We start from the raw sequence: 19,104 nt of genomic DNA on the forward strand, positions 1-19,104 counted from the left end.
GAGGGCGCGTGAGACACAGCCGGAGAGAGAGAGAGAGGGGGGGGGGGGGGGTGAGCGAGAGAGAGCGAGCGAGGGAGAGAGAGAGAGAAGGAGAAAATATGAAACAACTCATTTGCAGGGGAGTAAATCACGGAAAAGCCGTTTGAGAGCGCGACAGGGCTTACAGCGCAAACACCGGAATTGTGATGCGCACGAGCCCTTCCTTATCCTCTTCTTCTCCTTCCTCTTATTTTTCTTCCTCTGGGCTGGAAATTCTATGGAATCACTGTGATTATTGTTATATTATTGTTGTTGTGGTGCTGGTTGTGGTTCTCACACTGGGCTGCCGTCACCGTTACTCACACCGCAACCGACTCGTCTGTTGCCGCCGTGAGGTGGAAAACACTACAACAACGGTCACTTACACCGGCGGCGGACTTGCCTCACTCTCCCTGCTCGCTATCTGTGTGTGTGTGTGTGTGTGTCTGCCTCAAACCGTACCACAGAAGCAGCAGAAAAAAACAAAACAGTTGAAAGCCACTGGTCTCTTCCTTCACCCTCACTCTGACTCTGCCGAGCCGAACACAAATTAAAACAGAAAACAACACAAAAGATGAGTTCATATTTCGTCAACTCGCTCTTCTCCAAATATAAAAGCGGGGACTCGTTACGTCCGAACTACTACGAATGCGGGTTCGCGCAGGACCTGGCTGGCAGCCGGCCCACCGTGGTGTACGGCCCGAGCTCCGGCGCCACCTTCCAGCACGCTCCGCAAATCCAGGACTTCTACCACCACAGCGCCTCGACGCTGCCCAGCAACCCATACCAGCAGAGCCCGTGCGCGGTCACATGCCACGGTGAACCGGGGAACTTCTACGGATACGACGCCTTGCAGCGGCAGACACTTTTCGGCGCCCAGGACGCGGATCTGGTTCAGTACAGCGACTGTAAGCTGGGAGGCGCGCCCGGACTCGGGAGCGAGGACGCGGAGGGCACCGAGCAGAGTCCCTCGCCGACGCAACTCTTCCCTTGGATGAGGCCGCAAGGTGAGGAAATGGCGAGTCTAGTAAATTTTTTCTCTTCTTTTTTTCCTCCAAACCATAGAACTTCACTCCTACAAACCAGTCTGCAGTAAGAGCAAAGCTGCCTGTCCTCCAGGAACCGAAGGCAGAAAATATAATCATGCAGGGAGAAGGAAATAGTGGGGGGAAGTTGGAGAAGTAGTTTTGAAAGCAGCAATTTAGGGAGAACAATTAGAGGTTCCTGCGTTCAAAGTGGGGAAACAATAGCACGTTTATGGTTTTATTGGTAGCAGCAAAACTTGTGTGAATGACTTTAGGGTTTAATTGCACCGTCCCAAACAGAGAGAGGAAAAGCCCCGGGATAAGAAGGGGGTGATGGAAAATAGACAAGAAACTGGGAGAAATTGTGGAATGGTGGGTGACGAGGGGGAACTGAACCTCAGTGCCTTCAGTTAGAACTAAACGCAGAAAATCTTAGCTTCAACAGACGGGAAAAAGATACCCAGATGTTGAAGGTAGTTGTTTCCAGCCTCACCGACACATTTTGGACATGCAGCTCTGACCCCGGTTAAACTTTTACTGGGCTTTGTTTTTTTCGGTTTACGACTTGCCTGTGGTGGGATTATTTGGCTACACGGTGGTCAGTTGTCTACAGAGCTCAGAGAATGCATGTGAGAACAGAGAGAGCATTTTTTGCCTTTGCACAGCGTCTGTGGTTTCTAAATTCACAGACCTCGCGTAACAAAATTATCCCCCAGCAGAAGTCCCTCGGATTCATATTTAATTCGCTTTTGTGTTTTGTTGTGCAAAAAGCCATTGATATATAGATGAGGCCGGATCGGTTCAACTCCTTCACATTATAAATCACGTAAGATGCATAAATGTGACTTTCTTTGAAAGAACTGTTTTAAAGCAGAGCCGGGTTCTAATTTATAACGTAAAGCAGCACCACAGTCAGACCTAAAGACTTGTGCAAGTTTTGTGCTTTGAAGGGAGAGCGTGAATGGACTGGCATGTATAGTAGCCTGTTTTGTCTGAGTCCATATCTCTCTCCTGCTCTGTGTGTGTGAGTCTGTGTGTGTGCGCGCGCGCGCTTATTTTATGGCTTATGTTCTCGGCTGTATTTTCAAAGTAGGGCTGCAGACGCTGTTATGACCTGTGCGGAACTTTTGTGACTTCAAGCTTATGATCATAAAATTAAAAATAAATAAATAAAACAACAACTCAGATGTGTATTAATCTGAAGCTACCTTCTCTCCATCCTTACAGGATGCAGCTTTTTACCCAGCTGCTAAAGAACCTAGCAATAATAATAGCAGGCAATTCACATTTACGCACGATTTAGTAAAGCGTTTCCTACAACATTTCCGCCTCAGCGTTAGTGTAAATTCTGGTATTTTACATCTCAAAACGTTGTACTTGCTTGACTCCCTGCTTGCCATAACTGTGTGTGTAAAGTCTCTTTACAAAAACAGAAACAAAATAAAATAATGATAAAATGGAGACGCACCTGAGACCGAGCGGACTGAGGCTAATTCCTATTAGATTCCTATTATATTATTATAATTCCTATTATATTACACCCCTCCTATTCCAAAGGAGGCGTGTAATATCAGAGTTTGACTGTAAACTTGCGAACATGAGCCAGTTTTATGACTTCACCCCTGTGGTTGAAAGTCTTGATAAATGATTTCTCTGTACGACCTTAAACATGACACAAAGAGAACAGAAATGTGATTAGGCCAGCTAATAAATGTCTATGTGTAATGGTATTAGCTGCTGTTGGCCCAGCTTTCACTGGCATCTGCTGTCTCCTTCCTCAAATGTCATCTCCCGTACATTTATTTAGTATTTGTTCCAGTGGCTTTGTAAAGGTTTCGTAGACAACAACTAAATTTGTTTCATTACTGTAAGCTTATAACAACATTTCAACAATACAGCATGCCACAAAGGTAGCATATATTCTTAATTGAAAAAACATAAGCTAACATTTATATGAGAAAGATAAGTAGAACAATAACATATATTCTTCGAACACAGGCTGTACGTAAACGGCGAGGATTGAAGGTTCAGTTCCTCGTGGTGTTGCGTCGTAAAAAACTGTATAGCACGGCTACTGTCACACTCCTCTGACAACACAGAAAGAAGACCTCTACACCGCTTACACGTTTTGCATTTCCATGTCTAATCTTCTCCCGCGGCTTGTTTCCATATTGTGGACATGTAAACTGACATGTAAACTACTACTGTTTCGGTAAGATGTGTTCTTGATACAGTGTAGTGCAGGAAATTTCAACATTTACCTCCACCCCTAGTCACCTCTAGTGTCACCCTATTAAATCAGAGTGGTCGACTACATGAGACTATGCCCTCAAACTTTACTTAAACCCTTACATTTTAGCGTTGCGGAGAGATAGTTGTCTGCGTGTGAAATGGGGGCTGTAGACCCAGAGTCCACTAGAAGTCCATTAGAGGCTTGACGACCCCCCGCCCCCAAAAAACAAAAACATCAAATATGAATTTTCTCGCTCTCTCATAAAACATTCTTATTAGTCCAATAGGTTTCAACGTGTTCCCAGATCGATGGTCTTCGAGCACGATTAGCGATAATCAATACAAAACTTGTAAAAGCTGAGTTTCCCTTCAGAGCAATAATTTGGACGCAGCCTTTTTTACTTCAAAGCTTTTATGGCCACTGGCATATTTTGTCCATGGCACGGCGCTCCCTTTTTATGACATAATAATAAAGGCGAAAGACAAACATGTTTATGGAACTATAATCACTTACACAAATGTCCTCTTTGTATAAACCGTGGAGAAACTGCTGCCAGGCTGTCATGGTTAAATGTGTCGTTTTAATCGCCCACTTTACGCTGAAACAACTTGGAGTTTATTAACAGCCCCGAGATGTCATGTTGGATGCATTTTAGCTTAACCTTTAGACATTATTTCAATTTAAAACATCGCCCAGTTTGTTGAAAAATGTACCTTGCAAGGGTTTATATAAAATGATATGAATGCGCAGAAAACAACCAAACCATATCAATAGACTACAGTACAATGCGGACCTGCATTTAGCAAATGTTTTGAGAAATAGTACCTTCTTATTCCAAAATTTCATTGTGGGCATCTTTTAAAGTCCTTAGAAAATACCTTTAGGCTCCTCTCAAATACGCTGAGTATTTTTCACGTTTGGAAAGCATTTACGATGCATTTATAGTACTAAATATTTATATGCACAAGGGGAAGTCTTCAGTTGATTTGTCTACATAAGAGACGTCTTAATTACTGCAGTAAAAACGGCTGAGCGGTATAGAGTTTCAGTTTTTAGACTCGTGTTCAAAGAGCGCGTGCGTCCATTTTTACTGTGCTCTTGTAACTTCACGTACGGCTGTCACATAATTTCACAGCGCCTGCATTAAACTGTTTTTTTTTCCTTTGGCCCATGCGTATTTGATCCAGACTGCAAACTGTATAATACTGGACGATGTCTCGCTTTGTGAGTCGTGTTCATTTCTGTCTGTAAATGAGCCTACTGTAATTGGCACGAAAGCTAATTCCCCATCATTAGCAGAACAAAGAACTTGTTGGAGGAAAAGCGATGACCTGGGAGTGTACATGCCAGTAGACGCCTCCAACAAGGTGAGGTTTAGAGTTACAAGGTGGCAATTTGTGTATAGTGTTGGAATTGTTATAAGATTGGCAATATGAAATATAGACATGCAAACATTATAAGTTAAAGGTCAACACGAAACGAGCCATAGCGAGTAGACAAAAAGCACTGATTTAGATGGGAGAATTTAGCAACACAATGGAAACTTATTTTCAGGCAAAGTCATCAAACGTTTTTTGTTTGCTTAAATTAAATTTCATCCACATCCATCACTCTTTTGTGTATTAAAATCAGAGGCGTTTCAAAATGACCGAGGAGACTTTGCTAACACCACGGTGCACTCACTACAATATTTGCAGTCAGCTGATATTGGTAAAGGTACAGTAATATGTAAGAAATAATGAGAGCATTACCTATCCATAAGAAAAAGAAACACTCAAAAATATCACGAAGGCGAAGGTAAATTTTCACGAAAACCTGAAAGTTCTGAAGGTCTCCGCGCAAGTGCATTTGAGTGCGTGTGTGCGTGGTGTTAAGTTGATTATTAAACATGGAAGAATGAAGTTTTGTGTCTAACAATTTTCTCTCTTCACTCTCCCACCTTCCCCCAGTAGCTGCTGGCAGGAGGCGGGGCCGCCAAACCTACAGTCGCTACCAGACCCTGGAGCTGGAGAAGGAGTTCCTGTTCAACCCCTACCTGACCCGGAAACGCCGTATCGAGGTGTCGCACGCGCTGGCGCTGACGGAGAGGCAGGTGAAGATCTGGTTCCAGAATCGGAGGATGAAGTGGAAGAAGGAGAACAACAAGGACAAGTTCCCCAGTAGCAAGAGCGAACAGGAGGCAGTGGAGAGGGAGAGGAGGGAGAAGGAGCTGCGGGATGGCGGCAGCGGCGGAGGTGGCGGTGGTGCAGGAGGAGGAAGTGGAGAAGGAGGTGGTGGAGGAGGCTCGGTAGCAGGCACAGCGGGGTCACAGGCTTCTGTGAACGACGATTGCTGCGAGAAAAGCCACAAGCAAATGTAGGGGGAGAAAGAAGATGGGGTAGATGGGGACAGGGTGGGTGTAAATGTTAGGCAGGATGGGGTGATGGGTGGGCTGTTTTTTCTTAACTGAGGCCACTGGACTCCCCTGCTGTCTCCACGATTCAATCGTTGGAAGGGAACGTGAGTTTCTAAAAATGGTGACTGGCTAACTAGATGGACTTGAGAGGAAAAAAAACGTGACAATGAAGCAAGAAAACATAGTCTACACTAGTGTTTAAAATAAACTTAAAAATAAGAAAAAAAAGATAGCTTTCTTTCTTTGTGGAACAATTATCGTGGAAACATTTCTATATTGTTAGAAGTTAATCATTAACAATTTTATCTTTGGCAGCTGTATAGTTTTTAAGTTAAAATGATGATGATGATGATGACGACGATGATAATGGTGCACTTTTTACTGTACTTTTCACTTCTATGTTGTTGTTATGGCAATGATTGATGATGATGGTGATGACGTAGCAATTAATGAAATTTCCAACAACATGAAACTGCCTATTTATGCCGTTTTAGTAGGTCGGGTCTCTTTTTTACACCCTCTAACTGTCGTTTTTTTCCCTTTGTTTATTTGTTTGTTTTCTTGTTTTGTTTTGTTTTTTGATTGGTGGTGTTTGTCTTATGTTGTTTTCTCTTTGGGGAGGGGGGTTAAACGCATGCGCGCAGTGCAGATTCAAAAGCAAGAACATTTATAAGAATAAAAATGGGAAAATGTGATAAAAAGTCGAAGCTGAGGGTTCCTTTTATGTCTTCGTATAATCGTATAATCCCCGCCTTTCTTCTTTTGTGTGGCACTCTCCATCCTTTCCTGCATCCTTCCATCCTTTTCATTTTTATCCCTCTTCACTCTATCACCACGCAGACTTGCCAGACCGCTCAGTTCACGAGGCCAAACATTTAGCCTTGACTCGGAAATCTCTTCTTAAAACAACAGATATCCACCCTCTTATACCCTCACGGTGACACACTCGCGCACAATCCTCATCCTTCCAAACATTACATTATTTATGGCGTGCCACTCCACCTGCATTTACATTATTAGAGACCTCTAAAGTTATCATTACACCGTCTTCCATCATCATCACGGTGATACTTCAGATCCGATTGTTTCCATATGGGAAGCTCAAATTCAGGGAGCATGCGCTTGTCCGCATTCACCTAAACTGTAGAGTATCCGTGAAGTCTGGGTTTGAATGCTATCAAATCACTGAATATTTGGCTGGTCGGGTTTTCAGGCGTTGGCTGGAAGACAGATTCAGAGTAAAGCTTTAATAGGAAGACAAATAGGCTTCGAATAATTGCACAAATCTAATAGGCTTTGACATATTGAGGCAAAGTGGACCACATGTGCAGTTTCCACAATAAAAGTACATGCACTAATGTATACCTAAATGTTCGAAATATTTCATTCTGTTTGTCATTTTTAGTTTTAAAGTAATGAACCACAGTTAAGAAGCCTGTACTTGAAAATATAATTTCAGAGTACATATTTACAGACTGCACTTGTTCATTTCACTAGCTGAGCTTATGTCCTCATTTTAGGTTTGACAGCGTTTAAGTAGATAAAGGCGAATGGCTCAAACATGAATTAAGCTGCGGTTTGGAGAAGGCCTTAGAGGGGACCGGTGGCGGCTCCCGGGCCTGGCAGATACTCATGTACTAATGAGAAGTGAGGACGTGAAAGAATTGATAAAGGGGAGGGAGAGTGGGGCACCAAAACGAGAACGAACGGCTTGTAGAACTGGGATAATGATGTGGTCCCGCTTCTGAAATTCAGATATTTTATCTCCAATAATATTTTACCAACAGGAGATAGAGACACACTGTAAAGGAGGGATATGGCAGTTGTAGTTGTCAAAATATAAATGTTTTGGGGCACACTGGACAAAATTTCCAAGGATTTTTTTTATCAGATCTGATTGGTGAGCTAAGTAATCATGACTGATATTTCTGATTTGATAAGCACTTTAAGTGTGATAAAAGCATACTATTAAAATATCTAATCTCGGCGGGGGGTTCCTGATGTTAAACAACTACCCATGCGAACGTCATAGCCATGCTTTGCGATCTTGTCCTGCTACATGAACAGTTAAAACCGAGACAGATTCCACCTTTTTTCAGAGGTTGAAGCGTACTACATCCGATTATGTCTAACTAGTCACCAAAAACAAATCTTCTTTTTCTCAATCCTCAAACTCTCCCTCGTTCTTCCAGTTCATATCTCTTATTTAGACTCAACGCGCAGATTTGATCCTGATTGAATTGAATGCTGCGTGGAAATTGAACATCTAAGGACGTAGCAGAGCACCTGCACGCTAGGTGAGTTTCTCTGAATCTACGAGGGCGCAGGATTCATTAAAGCTGAATCCACGAGTAAAGGTGATTTATGAAACGGCCTAGAGAGGTGCGCTTTGTGTTCTTCGGTGAATTTGTATAAGATCAAGACTCGGTATGCTTGTTCTTGAAACCATATCCATTACTCGTTAACTTTTGTTTGCCATGCTTTATAGCTGGAGTATTTTAAGAAGCGTGATACGGTATGAGAAATATTAACCCGTAATTTATATATATATATATATATATATATATATATATATATATATATATATATATATATATATATATATGGTGAAAGATGAAATCTCTCCACTAATATATATATATATATATATATATATATATATATATATATATATATATATATATATATGTATATATATATATATATATATATATATATATATAATATATATATATATATATATATATTAGTGGAGAGATTTCATCTTTCACCATGGGCTCACAGAATTATTTTCAAAGTGGCACCTTTGGACTGCTTCCATTAAACGTTCTCTGTTGTTTGCATTACATCCTCGTCTATCACTCTGCCTGTACTGACCAGACAGCCGCGGTCCACTGCAGGCACACAACAGCTCGTCTGTTCTGCTCTCTGCATGTGTGGTCCCCTCAAACCATGAGCCGGGACAAGACACTGAGAACAAGAGAATTCCATTTTCTGTTGAAGTCTGCTCGGCTGCTTCGCATACGTTCCAATTAAACCAGTATTCTTCTTCTAATAGTGTCCTCTGCTGTTTGTTTGAAGCCCATTTCATGTATGGCAGTTAATGATTTAACTTTGAGTTGAATATTTGTCAGATTTCAGTCTTCTTGGTTTCTAGGTGATTGTGAAGATTCTGAGTTGCCCCGACTTTATTGTATAATGCTGTACATGTTGTAGGAGTCACTCCCTGTGATCCCTTTATGATTTTGCATCCGGAGGGAAACCCCGTCCGCCATTGGACATCTTGACATCACATGGACCCTCCGTCACGTGTTCTTGGAGGCAATGGGAGGTGGGGGATGAGAAATACAGGGTGGAGTGATTGTGTGTGTGTGTGTGTGTGTAAAACTATAGACAGTAATACCCCACCAATAATTTACTGTCGCTCCTAAAAAGATCGACATTCAACCACCCAGGGCCACAAATCACCGGAGCCAAATTATGAGTTCGCTGGACTTCGCCAACGCGCTGTTTACCAAATACCAACAATCCGCAATGAGCTGTGGACTGCTTTCAGCGGACACTTCAACTTCTCACTGTCCGTCTTCCTCTCCCTTTCCCGCCGTGTCTTCTTCGTGCGCCTTCGTGTCCAGAGGATATCGCCACCATTATGCATCCAGTGAGAGAGCCAGCAGCAGAGTCCAGTTTCCTCCCTCTTCTTCTTCTCCTCCCTCTTCCTCTTCTCCTTTATCATTTGGGTCTTCTCTTTCGGGACTAAACGAGAGCATTAGGGGTGTTGAGCCTACAGAAATATGCTCAGCAGGAGGTTATAACTCACTGGGAGTTCGGCCGCTGAGGTGTCCCGCAGAGCTGTTCCCACTCAATCGGACTCAGTTATGCTCGCTGGCTCCGAGGCTTCCTGAGCCGACCTCCAGGAGGCAGAGCAGCCCCGATCAAAGAAGGCTAAACCATGAGAGACTGCGTATTTACCCCTGGATGAAAAGCTCAGGTGAGGAGAGATGGGGATAGAAAGTTATGAGAGGTGATGAGGCGCCCTCCCCTCTCGTCAGCTGGGAACACAGGGAGGTGATCTAAGAAAGAGAGCTGTGTGTGTGTTTGTGTGCGTGTGTGTGTGTGTGTGTCTCCTTGTTCGTTAAACGGTCTTTAAACTGTTGGCCCGGTTGCGCAGCGGCCACTGTGGGTTGATGAACTATGCCTGTCAGGGTCTTTTTGCAACTATTTTACAGCACCCCTACCCACTCTGCAGTTCTTTTATGGCTCTGCCATAATGCCATAAAACCAGAATTTAAGACTTTATGAATATTCATGAGGTGATATTGTGTTTAAAAGGGGGCAGGGTGGAGCTTTATTCTGACTGTTTGAAAATGAAGAAAAATAGTTTTCACCTGGCCGTTACGAGTGGAATCATCACAGTCAGTGTTTGGCTCAGCTCACCTCATCCTTATGTTTCACTGTCTGCACAAACCAGTCCGCTTAAAGCCCATTGTGCTATTGTACTGTCACACAATAAGCTAACCACTATAAACACTATAAACTAGCAGATCTTTGAATGCTTGCTCTTTCCCACCGACTGATCTGGCATGCCGACATCGAGCTGTATGCAAAATGGATACTGAGTCTCGAACTACAACAAAGATACAATGTTTTGTTTTTATAACTGGTAAAATGGAACATGCGATACAATATGGGATGCAGGTTAGGAATACTGTTGCGTAAAACCTCCGTAAAAGCGCTGAAGATATCTTTGCCCCCCACAGTAAACAGTCACGTGGAATCATATAGGAGAGAAGTGAAAAATGTAAAAGCTTGCCTTGCCTCGCAGGTGAGAACCTGAAGGTTCTTCCTGCGCTTTTAAGTGGCACTATTATAAAGATGTATGGTCAAAGCTGTCATAAATGGAAATCTTATAACCAAGTATTTGTTAAATAATTAATGTACACTTACTCTGTGCTTTACTTTATGTTTTTACGATAAGAAAAAAGCAAAGACAAGTTTCGTGTGTAGGGGACCCAGGTTTCACTATTATTTATTGTCACCATACAGTCCTCCTGGCCCATAGCCCCCGTATGGGTGCTTATCTCACTGACAGGATAACAAAAAATTTGAAGTGTCTTTCATTTCAAGAGCTCCATAATGTATAAACATTAAACTGACATTCGTATTGTAAAGGATGAAGAAATTATTTTGGAGTTTCACGTTTTCAGGCAGAAAAGTGACAACAATTATAAAAACTTAGTAATGGACAAATAAAATACTAGCCCACATATTGTGGCCTACAAATATAATTAGAATAATTTACCAAAACTAATTAAAAAATATTTTAAAAAAAAGGAATGGTGGGAAATCACAGGCAGGCACTGCAGAGGCACTGCAAAATCCATATTGTTGTTATTCCTAGTCTTCTCTATTTTTATTTAATGTGTATTGAGAGACCTAGTGTTCTGAGGTCGAATCAGCCAATCAATTAATAGATGTTGATTTAGATCCAGGCATCCGAAGATGACTGGACAGAGAAGACCCAGATGTTCCCGTTGATAGTGTTGATTAAGGAGACTGCTGGCCTCTCTCTTCGACTGTGTATGTGCGCACAAGCACACCAACAGACTTCTTTTTAATTACTTCGTTTTGGTTTCCCGTGTGTGTGTTTGCACCAGAGAGAGAGTAAGCAACAGCAAATCCCCTTGTTGTCACTGACTGCCAGAGAATTCCAAATCTGGCTCAAGCAAATCACTGCTGAGCAGAAAATATTACCAGTGAAAAGGGATTTCACACACACACACACACACACACACACACACACACACCCACACACACACACACACACACACACACACACACACACACACACACACACAAACTAGCAAAACACGTCTAGGTGCTGACAGTTACACATACTGATCTGTGGCACAAACCCAGAGGAGACTGCAGACACTGATATACTCGACAATATTCTTGGTAAGCCTTTAAATGCAAGTAATTGACTTTCTCTTTAAGGACAATGAGCGCAATGTGTATGTAGGCATATATGTAAACAAATATGAGTTTACGTTTGTAATTACTCTCCTTCAATCATTATTAATTATTGATATGGACTGTGAGTTAAGGGGAAAAAATACCATATAACGTGTATACGTGAAACAGGAGAAAACACTGAGATATCCACTGACATGAATAAGAATAAACAGATAAACACATGAACAGCCAGTTATTACAATGTCCTAAAATACAAATAGCAGCTGCAAGGATGGAAGTAACTGGAAGTATTATTTTAATTAAATGTATTGATTACATTCATAAATACATTCCCTGAAATGTGTATTTAATAATTAAATCTAAAAAGGTGGAAAAACAAATAACCGTGGACAGGAAATAAATATCAGAACATCATATTTTCTTTTAGCATTTGAATGTGACAAGGTTGGTGTCTGTGTGTGTGAGAGAGAGAGAAGAGAAAGAAAGAACAACAAACCAAAAAAAAAAGAAATTGAGGGCTTTTGGCTGAGTGAGTTGACATTCACAGTGGTGCAGTGTTGTCTCACAACAAGATGTCCCTGCGCTTGAATCTCCTCTAGGGACATTCACCGTGATGCGTGCTCTCTGTGTCTTTCTCTTCAGATACTCTGTCATACTAAAACAGTGCATGGCATTATGCCATTTTAAATCAACCACAGGTGTGTGTGATCATGAATTGTTATATGTTATTTGTCTGTGTTACGTTGTCACAGATTAGCAGTATTTCCAAGCTATATGCGTCTTCTTGCCCTGTGAGACCTGGAAATCGAATAAGTGGAAGGAAATGATTCTTTTACAAGCTCATAGACTGATTTTTACCCAAAAGATTATATTTCCTAACTATATATAATTAGGAAATGAAATCACATCATACATAATCACACACACACACACACACACACACACACACACACACACACACACACACACACACCTTTCATAAGTATGTATTTATTTTTTGCTTTTTGGTGAAATTTATATACACAGAAAGGAATGATGGGAAATCACAGGCAGGCACTGCAAATCCTTTATTGTAATTTCTTAAATTTTGGTTTTGATATAGATTTTATGATTGCACATCTGTGATATATAATTCTTGTATAGTGACAAGTACAACTGACAAAGATTCATGAGCTGTGCTTCCATGTCATACAGTCAATGTCATTTAGGCAGAATAAGAACACCTTCATCAGAAGACCAGACATTCTGATTAAAAAAAACTAACCTTTAATAGATTTTATCTATATATATTTGACAAGACAATGAAATACTTTTAGTATTTCATTGTCTTGAATGGTATTCAAGCTACAGCTGTACAGAACACATTACAATAAGGGGACTAGATTTGTCTAAAGGTTTTTCACAAACATTATATTTTCAGTACATAAAAATACTCAGTCATTCCTAATGATAAATATATATTTGCCCCATTAATGATGTCTTTACAGACAATGATGTTGATACAGATTGTGATCCGTCCATCATGTGTAAATATTTTACAGGAACCATGTAAAATACCTTCTCGGTTGCTATACCTAGATTTTCACTGGGTACACCTAAAAATGCCGTTCATTGTGATCCCAATTGAAAATCGTCCAGTACACAATAGATTTCCACTGATCTCTAAATGTCATGGGTGCAGTACAAGAAGCTTTCTTTTACTGAGATGTGCAGAGGAAATGCGCTTGGACGTTTTTGTGGCCGGCAAATGACCTTTGAGATTTAAAAATATGACCTAGTTTTTTTTTAACCTTCAGGCGATGTGTGACCTCATAAACACAAGAGGTCAATGCAGTTTCATTGATTCATGAATTTTTCACAAGAAGAGGCTTTTTTCTTTAGCTTTAAATTGAATTAACAGTTCTCTACCAACATTGCCATGTGCACGTGTCCGTTTACACTGACTGTATTAATTAGTTAAAAATTACACATCAGTAATCAGAGTCAGACTGATTATGCCCGTTTTTCTAAATTCTTTCATTATTTTTGTAGGTGAAAAGGGTAGAAGTATATCTCAGACAGGCAGAAGCTGAAACTACGCGTTTCCCCATCATTTAGAAGTTTTTCGGGTTTGCCAGAAAGTGGAGTCGAAAACTAACCCACAAGTCAACAAGAGTTTTTTAAACTACATCATATTTCCTAATCTTTCGAGTAGGAAGATTTTGTTTTGAAAGAGAATGTGTTTTCTTCTGTCCAGGCTCTGACAGACGAAGAGGCCGACAGACGTACACGCGGCATCAAACGCTCGAGCTGGAGAAGGAGTTCCACTTCAACCGGTACCTAACGCGTAAACGGCGGATAGAGGTCGCGCACGCGCTCGGCCTCACAGAGAGACAGATCAAGATCTGGTTCCAAAATCGGAGGATGAAGTGGAAAAAGGAGAACATTGTGACGAAGAGCGGCGCCCCGACAGCAGTGGGTCGAGAAGAAGAGGAGGCGGTCAATGAGGAGGACTGATGTGTGACTATAGATTTTAAGAGATAAGAAAAAATGTACCAGAATTTACAGGATAGGACCATTTTCAACACAGAACTCTTCTGTTACAATTCAAGAATCCTAGACTCCTTCGTGTTATTGCCTCAAGTGATTTGCGGCAGAAAGGCACGAGATGGTTGTTGATGCAATGAATGATTCAGCAGCACTTGTGACTTCTGTGGATTCGTGTTAGTAATATCTATTCCATGTGCAATTATGTATGTATACATTTTTATGTTTGAAAAAGTCTGAGCCCATAAATCAAAATCCAAGAGCTATACCTACCTAGCTTTTTGTTTCTGTTATTATTGTTCTTATTATCACTTCAAAGCGAAAGTAGGCAATCCCCTCCTCAATATTTTGATTTGTCCCCTCAATATTTAGCGGAAGAGGTTAATTTATATCCCCCCCTCCCCCCATATTTTAATGCTACTAATAGATTAAACAGTAAGATTTATTTTTTTAATGACTCAGCAGATATTCTGCTTAATGGGAAAACTGATCTACGGTAGGAAGAATTGTCCGCGAGCAGTACTGCATTATACTCCTGTGTGTTTTGTGTTATTTAGTGTCGGAAAGTTCTGTTTTACCTTATAAGACGTTGTTACCATAAATGTATAAAGATAGACCGAAACATTTCATATGAAACATTCATGTGGTAAGGTGCTCCCACAAATTTTGTTGCAGCAGAAGGCTGATTTTTATTTTAAATGATCGCGTTTTTAAAATAAAATTAAAATTAATCGACTGTTTGTGTGCTTCCTTACTTAGTTGCTCATATACAGTTTATGTTAGTGCATATATGCATATATATATATATATATTTATTTATATATTTATTTATATATATATATATATATATATATATATAAACACCCAGCACGCCCCTGCGGGCGGTTTATCCTTCAAGCTCGGGTCCTCTACCAGAGGCCTGGGCGCTTGAGGGTCCTGCGCAGTATCTTAGCTGTTCCCAGGACTGCGCTCTTCTGGGCAGAGATCTCTGATGTTATTCCCGGGATCTGCTGGAGCCACTCGCCTAGCTTGGGAGTCACCGCACCTAGTGCTATATATATATATATATATATATATATATATATATATATATATATATATATATATATATATATATATATATATATATATATATATATATATATATATATATATATATATATCAGTGTGTGTGTGTTGTGTGTTACTGGGTAATATTATATACTGAAAACATAATTTTAGTGACAAATATTTAGACAAATGAAGACTGAATATAATATTTTCCCCTAAACTTAATTTTTAACAGTCACTTATTTTGAAAGATGTGCTTGTAGATATAATTGATGCTAGCACAGTATTCTTCGAGCCCTGTAAAACTAAAGGATGGAATTATAATGTAATAAAATACAAGATTTGGTATCTAGTGGGATCAGATATTTGTACAAAACGCAGTTGTTTTGTTTGTTTGCTTGATTTTAAAACAAACAACCAAACATTATTGACTATACATCGATTTATAACATCAATAAAGGCTAACGCTTTTTCTTCATCACCATTTCAATATTTAAACATCTTTTTTATGTTACTAAAGAAAAGGGTGTTGTTTACAAAAACGTGCTTCAATAATCCAAGTCCTTTAGCATCAGCAGAAAATCTGTGTTACTTAAGATACGAAAAAAACGGACTTTCTTGTGTTGTTGTTACATCCATTGTTCTTCGGCCAAAAATATCAAGTGTGCGCCTTTAGTATCATCAGACATTTCAAAGAGTGTTTGCCTTAAAAAGCTTACCCAGTATCGTAACATGTGTGGGGGGTGGGGGGGCGGTGGAATTGCATCCATGAAGAGGCCAAAAACTCCAATAAAGGCATCAGACAGGACGAATACACCAGATGGGAGGATGGACTAGTTCTTCGTCCTGCTCTATCTGCTCTATGCAGTTGTTTTGTTTTCAGTTAAAATTTAACTCGAGCTATTCAGATAGAGGAAGCATCGGATCCCCTTCTCCTGCTAACCAGACAGTGTGCTGGTTTGGAAAGGTCACACGTGGGTCAGTGAGGGTTTAAAAGCAAATCTGAAATCTGCCAAACGTCGAGCCTGTAAATAGGACGCATCATACAGAGGATGACAGCGATAAATGCAGACTAACTTGACTAACAACACAGAAAACACTAATTCTGCTAATATTGGCGCTTTTAATCATATGTGATGTGGTTCCAGTCTGCTGTTAAAGCAAATTCGCTTATAAGCTGGGTTTTAATATCAACGAAACCTAATTTAATCGTTTGAAAGGTCATATGTTCTTTGAAGAGATCTTCTTGTAGTAGATGCGGGGAATGGTTCGTCATACTGCAGCAATTTAGACTGCAACCTCTTTAAGATTCAGGAAGCGTTGGATTTGGACTTCTTTGTGGGAGAACAAGACCTGCATTACCAAATAAAATGATGCGTTCAAAGACTTTACGTCAGGTGTAGTCTAGACACTCGTCGTTGAAATGACTCTGACGTGCTTGAACATTTCCGATTTCTAACTGTATATCTGTAAAAACATTAATATGCTTTCGCTGCAGTTTCTGGCTATCCTCGGCTTCGGGCCTGCAGGTTTTAAATGGTGACGCCTTGCCGCATTGCGAAACCACTTTTACTCACAACGTTTCAAGCCGGGACAGGTACTACACTCCACTGCTGATGTTTTTTGTTGTTGTTGTTGTTGTTGTTTGTCTAGAGATCTCTCATTTAACTGATTTTCACTTTTACATTTCCACAGTAGGCTACGGTACACTGCGTTCAATCCCTTGTGTCATAACACTTTAAACGCAAAGAATGACGTTTAAAATAATTCATTAATGATTTAAAAATGTCTCATAGGCGGCTTCAAAAGATGAGAGATTTCTGTTGATTCAGCTGATTCATATTTCAGCACCAGGGACGCAGACTTTACGTTCGTGCCACTTTCACAAAAGAAAACGTGTCTGTGTTTTGACACCAGGTCTTCTTACAACAGCAGAACACGGAATATTGGTGTTGTACTAAAAAAATCTCAAATGCAGTATGGAAACAGAAACTTGTTTGCTCCACATTATTCCTCCTACCTTGTCTTTATATAGCTACATCTGGTTTCTGAAACATTTTGGGTCTAAATATTGTCACGCGTCGTTAATGAAAATATAATGCAAATATGCCAGTGAAGATAATAAGGAAGCTCTGTCTAATTATCTAAAAGGAACAAAAATCAAATAAATATAAAGCATGAAATGAAAAATCCACAATAACGCGTGGCAAAATTCTTCATGCTCTCCAGTGCTTTGAAAGCTTTTAGCTTGCTTTTTAAGAAGCAGTCGAAGAAGAAAATGGCGGCCTGGAGAATGAAATAAGAGAAGGAGCAGCTCGGTTCTAACAACACTCCATGAAGAAATGCAATAAATTCTTTGTTGTTTTATGAAAATTTACAACTTTGTGATACAAGTTTATGAGTGACCGCGCGCGGGGATTGGCCGACGGGCGGGTCATGTGGACGCGCTTAACGTGAACATGAACTTTTTATGATTTCCCAAGTGGCTATATTGCTGCAGCACTCCGCTCCGGCCCGAGCTGCCGCCTGTCCTTCCCTGCTCCTGCAAGGCTCCACTCGGAGTCCGGCCACCGCCAGGAAATGAACACCCGGCTGTAATTAAACGGGCGACTTAATGAGAATATTTGTTGTGACTGTGGAAACCGGCACGGCGAGACGCCGACAACAAGCCGCCCCTCCCCCTCCTGCTTCTTCTCTTCCTGCTTCGCTATGGCTTCTTGCTCCGTCTGGTCTCGTGCCGCTGCTGTCTATTCCAAATTGGCGGATCTGGATGAGGACAGTTCCGCTGTGATGAGACAAAGAAGGGGCGAGCAGTGGGACCCAACCCGGAGAAAGCATCCCGGAGATGCCCTCATGATTTACATTTTTAATTTCAATTTGACATTTGATTTGATTTGTCACTTGTCACTGCAAGGATGATGAAGACTACGGTGGTGGTTTGACGCCTGGGTGACAGCAGTCCCCCATCCCCAGTTCCTGCACTTCCTCAACATTACATCCACCTAATTACCACCCAGTGCAGGGCTGTCTCGTGCCATTCCAGAGTGCCTGACTTGTTCGAACGCAAGGAAGTGACCGGCAGGTGTGTGGGCTCGTGACGGATTATCAACAAACGGTAAGAGCCGTCCACGCACGTTTAACGCAACCCTGCATGATGCGCATTGTTAAAGGAGCAGAGAAAATGAGTCAAGGCGGCTTTTCTCAATTCTGCAGAATCTAGTTTATTCATTTGTTTTTTGTTTTGTTTTGTTTTGTTTTTTTAAACGAAGCGTTGCTCCGCCATTTCAGAATAAACGGTTTCCTAGCTGGATCTATACAGATATATTGGTTAGTTTAAATAGTGGTATTAGCTGTCGAGGAGCCATCTATTGCTCGAAACTCGGCTGTTTGAGAACTGGAAGATTAGCTTCCAGCTTTTCCTCCAAAAGCTGCGCATTGTTTTTGCAGGAAGGGGGCAAATGTGCACATGAAAAAGACTGGCTTTGATCTGATGGCTTTGGCAGAATTTGAAGTCCCTCGTTTACTATGACTTTTAAAGATCAAAGCAACAGTTTTCTGTTTTGGGGGTTTGCATCTGGCTGCAGGTGAATTGAAGATGAGCTTCTGGGGTTTTTGTCAGTGCTTTACTTCCAGCGTGTAGCTTTTTCTGTTTCGATGTTTTTTTCATTAGATTGACAGCGCGAGTCTCTGTGTGTGTGTGTGTGTGTGTGTGTGTGTGTGTGTGTGTGTGTGTGTGTGTGTGTGTGTGTGTGTGTGTGTGTGAGAGAGAGAGAGAGAGAGAGAGATAGTTTACAAGCACAGGAATGTTTGTCTGTCTCACTTTTATGACTTTGGTTCCCTTCTCATTTCCTCCCTGGAGCAGACGTTTTTTTTTCTTTCCCTGC

At 41.0% G+C, this 19,104-nt stretch overlaps 3 protein-coding genes and 1 long non-coding RNA gene across 5 annotated transcripts in view; all 4 read left to right on the top strand.

The window, feature by feature from the left end:
* The window catches only part of LOC146520668 (uncharacterized), a 489,613-nt gene that overhangs the window by 219,715 nt on the left and 250,794 nt on the right, over positions 1–19,104 (top strand). The window lies entirely within an intron of this gene.
* Positions 48–6,378, top strand: hoxb8a (homeobox B8a). Of its 2 annotated transcripts, none has more exons than XM_085156624.1 (2): positions 48–1,025; positions 5,226–6,378. In XM_085156624.1, the coding sequence occupies exons 1-2, from the start codon at positions 593–595 to the stop codon at positions 5,633–5,635; spliced, it is 843 nt and encodes a 280-aa protein (XP_085012750.1). In that variant the 5' UTR covers positions 48–592; the 3' UTR covers positions 5,636–6,378. The 2 variants fall into 2 exon arrangements, with proteins under 2 accessions (XP_085012750.1, XP_085012751.1); XM_085156625.1 differs by having other exon boundaries at positions 5,229–6,378.
* On the top strand, positions 8,403–14,925 carry LOC146520677 (homeobox protein Hox-B7a-like). The gene is made up of 2 exons (XM_085156628.1): positions 8,403–9,659; positions 13,881–14,925. Exons 1-2 carry the CDS (start codon positions 9,152–9,154, stop codon positions 14,138–14,140), a joined length of 768 nt encoding a protein of 255 aa, XP_085012754.1. The 5' UTR covers positions 8,403–9,151; the 3' UTR covers positions 14,141–14,925.
* Positions 17,714–19,104, top strand: part of hoxb3a (homeobox B3a) — a 78,118-nt gene continuing 76,727 nt past the window's right edge. The window contains exon 1 of the mRNA XM_085156616.1: positions 17,714–18,335. The gene's annotated coding sequence lies outside the window, so the exon portion shown is untranslated. The remainder of the gene's footprint in view (positions 18,336–19,104) is intronic.

This window comes from Neolamprologus multifasciatus, chromosome 4, assembly GCF_963576455.1.
Source record: "Neolamprologus multifasciatus chromosome 4, fNeoMul1.2, whole genome shotgun sequence".
In the NCBI taxonomy this organism is placed as follows: Eukaryota; Metazoa; Chordata; class Actinopteri; order Cichliformes; family Cichlidae; genus Neolamprologus; species Neolamprologus multifasciatus.